Source organism: Myotis brandtii, unplaced genomic scaffold (genome assembly GCF_000412655.1).
Source record: "Myotis brandtii unplaced genomic scaffold, ASM41265v1 scaffold295, whole genome shotgun sequence".
In the NCBI taxonomy this organism is placed as follows: domain Eukaryota; kingdom Metazoa; phylum Chordata; class Mammalia; order Chiroptera; family Vespertilionidae; genus Myotis; species Myotis brandtii.
This window is the reverse complement of record NW_005361283.1, coordinates 467,796-471,898: the sequence shown is the minus strand read 5'-3', so window position 1 is coordinate 471,898 and position 4,103 is coordinate 467,796. Positions and strand designations below refer to the sequence as shown.

The 4,103-nt window shown below is 53.1% G+C and overlaps 1 protein-coding gene across 1 annotated transcript in view; it reads left to right on the top strand.

Annotated features, from left to right (window-relative positions):
* The window catches only part of ITGA1 (integrin, alpha 1), a 63,442-nt gene that overhangs the window by 54,325 nt on the left and 5,014 nt on the right, over positions 1-4,103 (top strand). The window contains exons 20-21 of the mRNA XM_014542274.1: positions 811-903; positions 3,996-4,101. Coding sequence (XP_014397760.1) covers positions 811-903; positions 3,996-4,101 — 199 coding nt within the window. The remainder of the gene's footprint in view (positions 1-810; positions 904-3,995; positions 4,102-4,103) is intronic.

The following is a 4,103-nucleotide window of genomic DNA, read 5'->3' as shown; positions in this document are numbered from 1 at the left end:
GCCTCCTCTAGCCCACCCCTGCCCCCCACCCTAGGCCTTCACCCCCTTATTGTCTGTGTCCATGGGATATGCATATGAAGTCAAATACATCTGACAGCAAACTACTTTAGAACTTAGTCCACTGTCTTTTGTAGTATTTGTTTCTCTCTTGGGAGTATTTGGCTCATTATATGAAATTTCCATTTTTGCATTTGATCATACCAAGTTGCTATTTTTGCAAGTCACAAATTGTCCAATGTTGGCAATTTGATGTTTCATCCTAAACACACCCCTCTATACACCTCATCATTGGAGTGTAGCTATTTCCCGCCTCGCTACACGAAGGGTGGGCGGGGTTTGAGGCTTGTTTTGCTGAGGGTGCACCTGAACAGAAGTGATTTAGACCACGTTCCCGCTCTCTGACAAGGCTCTGAGTGACGATGTGAGCGCAGGGAGCAAGGGTGGGGACACAGCCATCGCTCGCTACCGCCTGTTCCACTTGGATGTTAGCAAAACCGGTGTCTTTCATCTCTCAGGAGCGGGCTGGGCGGCGAAGGGGGCCACCTGGACGGTGGCGGAAGAAGGGTTCCCTCTGGGTGGGGGGCCACCGTGCGATATGCAGACGGTGTATCGTAGAAACATACACGTGAAACCGACACAATCCTTCTAACCAATGTCACCCCCACAAATTTCATTTAAAAATCTGTTATTTGGAAATAAGATCAAACTTACGGGAAGTTGCACCAAGAAAGTGCAGCACTCACACACGCCCAGCTCTCGCTGCGATGAGCATCACACACATACTGCAAGTGAGTCCTGTTTGCGTTTCAGATGCGCTTTTCCAGCTTGAATCTCACCGTCAGGGCGGAGCTTCGGAGTGAAAATGCGTCGCTGGTGCTCAGCCCCAGCAGCCAGCAGAGAGAGGTGAGTGGGCTCCGGGCGGTGAAACATTGTCGTCCTGCCCAAGGGGTGACCTGGTGTGTGGCCTTTGCTCAGAGCCCAGCAGTGACTAGTCCCGCCCCCAGGGGGCGACAGACACTTTTGCTTCAAATTGTACTTGATCCACCTCAAGTGTGAGTCCAGCCTCTTTCTTCTTAGTGAGAAACGGTGGGGTAGAAGGGGTGGCGGGGGGGAGACCATGGCGTGTGCCGTTAACACACCACCTCTGACTCCACTGCTTCCAACTCTCCCAGTCAATCGATGTGTTTATTTTCAACGCGATGACGAAGAAAGCATCTGTAACTCCCGCCTGAACACTGACATGTAAACCGCACGGTGTCCGCAGGGCAGATTCGGAAAGCAGTTCCTGTACAGAGAGGGTCTTCCCCTCTCCGGGAACACCTGCCATTTCCCAGTTTCCCTCACTTAGTCACCGGGAAACATGAAACAGGAATGGAGCCTTATTCCCTCGCACACGCTCAGGCCTGAGCCCTTGGCGACAGTGACAGGGTTTGAGATGTCCCTCTTGCCCCGTTGCTAAGTGAGGCTGAAGCGTTAGCTACGGATGTGGGTCCTTTGGCATCACTCCCTCACATCACGGACGGGTGGGCTGTGCCGTGGGGCTAGTACAGAGAGGGTCTTCCCCTCTCCGGGAACACCTGCCATTTCCCAGTTTCCCTCACTTAGTCACCGGGAAACATGAAACAGGAATGGAGCCTTATTCCCTCGCACACGCTCAGGCCTGAGCCCTTGGCGACAGTGAAAGGGTTTGAGATGTTCGTCTTGCCCCGTTGCTAAGTGAGGCTGAAGCGTTGGCTACGGATATGGGTCCTTCGGCATCACTCCCTCCAGTCACGGACGGGTGGGATGCGCCGTGGGGCTTGCTATCAAGTCTCTTCGGAAGCTACCTCATGTTCAGATGTTTTAACGTTTTGTATTTCAAAGTATTATTTTAAATAATTTAAATGTCAATGACCTCATAAATGTTCGCCTTCAAAGAATGTTTGGGTACAACACATAGAACATATGCATAGAACGTGTACCTACTGTCTAAGCAGCGCTGAGTGGATAGATGCGAGGTTGTCCCCTATAAATATTTCTCTCTTTTCCACGTCCAGCGTGGCTAGAGAGCGGTCCGGTTCCTGAGCAGGGGCGGCTGGGATTGAGAAAATAAAAGAAAGAGACAGACACAGAGATGGAAGGAAAAAGCTGGGGCCGGGTGGGACAGCCGTCCTCTGATGGAGAGACAGGGACCCAGAGCCGATACAGCGAGTTTACTTTATACGGCAAAATACCAGGGAGTTTTACTGAAGCCCAAGACAAAGGAGATGATGTGCATTCTTGTGGCTTCTCTGTCATCGTCACTTCTGGGTGGGCCCCGATCATCGTGTTTGTTCCTGGTGCTTGGCTGGATTTAGATAATGAAACCCACCCCCTGGTGCCTGAGCTGAAGGTCAGGCTGACAACTCACCTGCCTCTGGCAAGGTGTGTTTCCAGGGCATGGCTCTGCGGGCACCGCTGGATTCAGCTGACAGTCAGCTCAGGGGCCTTTCCCAGGTGCTCTCTACAGTCCCCCACACAGGGAGCCAGAATTTCACAGTGAGCGCCCGCCAAAAAGTGTATGTGTGTGCATTCTATTGGAAAAGTGTACGTTTGATTTCTAAATGTGTTTCGTTCACATTTTTAGAATTAGCTTCTTTCCCCTCGGTGTTACTTTAAAATCCCCCGTGGCGCTCTTTATTGTATTTTTCCCTAAAGAAAAATGTCCCTGAATTGTTATCGTTACTCAAAGTGACCATCTTGCAGTTGTGTGACCTGGGAGCAGGCCCAGTCCCACCCAGGCTTCAGTCGTGTCTGAATCTCGGGGAGTTCTTTGAGTCTCGGTGCCTGTCTGTCCCCGCGCCCAGCAGTGACTGGCCGGGCGCCCGAGGTCTGATGGGCGGCCAGTGTGCGGACCCTCCCCTGCCAGCTTCCCCTCCCCTCCCTCCTCTCTCTGGGGGAAGCACTAGAGATGGTCCCTGGAAAAGGCACATGCAGAAGCTTGAGCTGTTGTTAGTCGCCCATATCCACCCTCGATGTTTTTCTCAGAAACCTAGGGGGTGGGACGGGGCAGAGCAGGGTCGTGGAGGTGGGAGCCACAGGGGGACCTGAGGAGCCGGTGATGGTGAGACTTTTGAGCAGCTGCCCTCCCCCAGGTTCACTTCGGCTCAGACCTAACTCTCGGGCTCTGACTGGGTCATGGGGAGACTCAGTCACTGGGAGACACGGTCACGGGGAGACACGGTCACGGGGAGACACAGGCGGGACAATAAAAAGCCCGTCGGGGTGACACATTCACCAAAACTCCTTTATGGGTGCGCTTGGCACGTGTGCATTTTCCTGTGTGAAATTAGACCCGGTTTGTGAAAAATAAACAGATGACGCATATTAGAATTACCAGTAAAATAAGACTTGCTCAGGGTTTTATGCCCAAACCCTGTGGCGGCAGGCACTCCCGCCTACGTGGATGCTGCTGTGACGGCGCGCTGAGGTCTGCGACCGTCTAGACCAGTGATGGCGAACCTATGACACGCGTGTCAGAGGTGACACGCAAACTCATTTTTTTGGTTGATTCTTCTTTGTTAAGTGGCATTTAAATATATAAAATAAATATAAAAAGTATAAGTCTTTGTTTTACTATGGTTGCAAATATCAAAAAATTTCTATATGTGACACGGCACCAGAGTGAAGTTAGGGTTTTTCAAAATGCTGACACGCCGAGCTCAAAAGGTTCGCCATCACTGGGCTAGAGCGTGTTTCCGTTCTCCCCGGGTTACAGTCCCCGCTGCCTCTGGGCCTGCGGGTCGCAGACAGTCCGCTCTCTGTGCGTCTCTGAAGGACGAGCTTGTCATTGGGGTGACAGTGAATGCGACGCGGTGGAGCTGGGGATAGATGAGGGCGTTTCTCATGTGACCCCAGCGCCTCCCGGGGCAGCCAGGAGCTGAGTACCTTGTGTGGCAGGAAGTGCAGCCGGGGACGCAGCGTGCGAGATCCTGAAAGCTGTTCCCCGCGTCCTCAACCTGTGCCCCCCTTTCCAGCTCGCGATCCAGGTGTCCAAGGACGTGCTGCCGGGCCGCGTGCCGCTGTGGGTCATCCTGCTGAGCGCCTTCGCCGGCCTCCTGCTGCTGCTGCTGCTCATCCTGGGC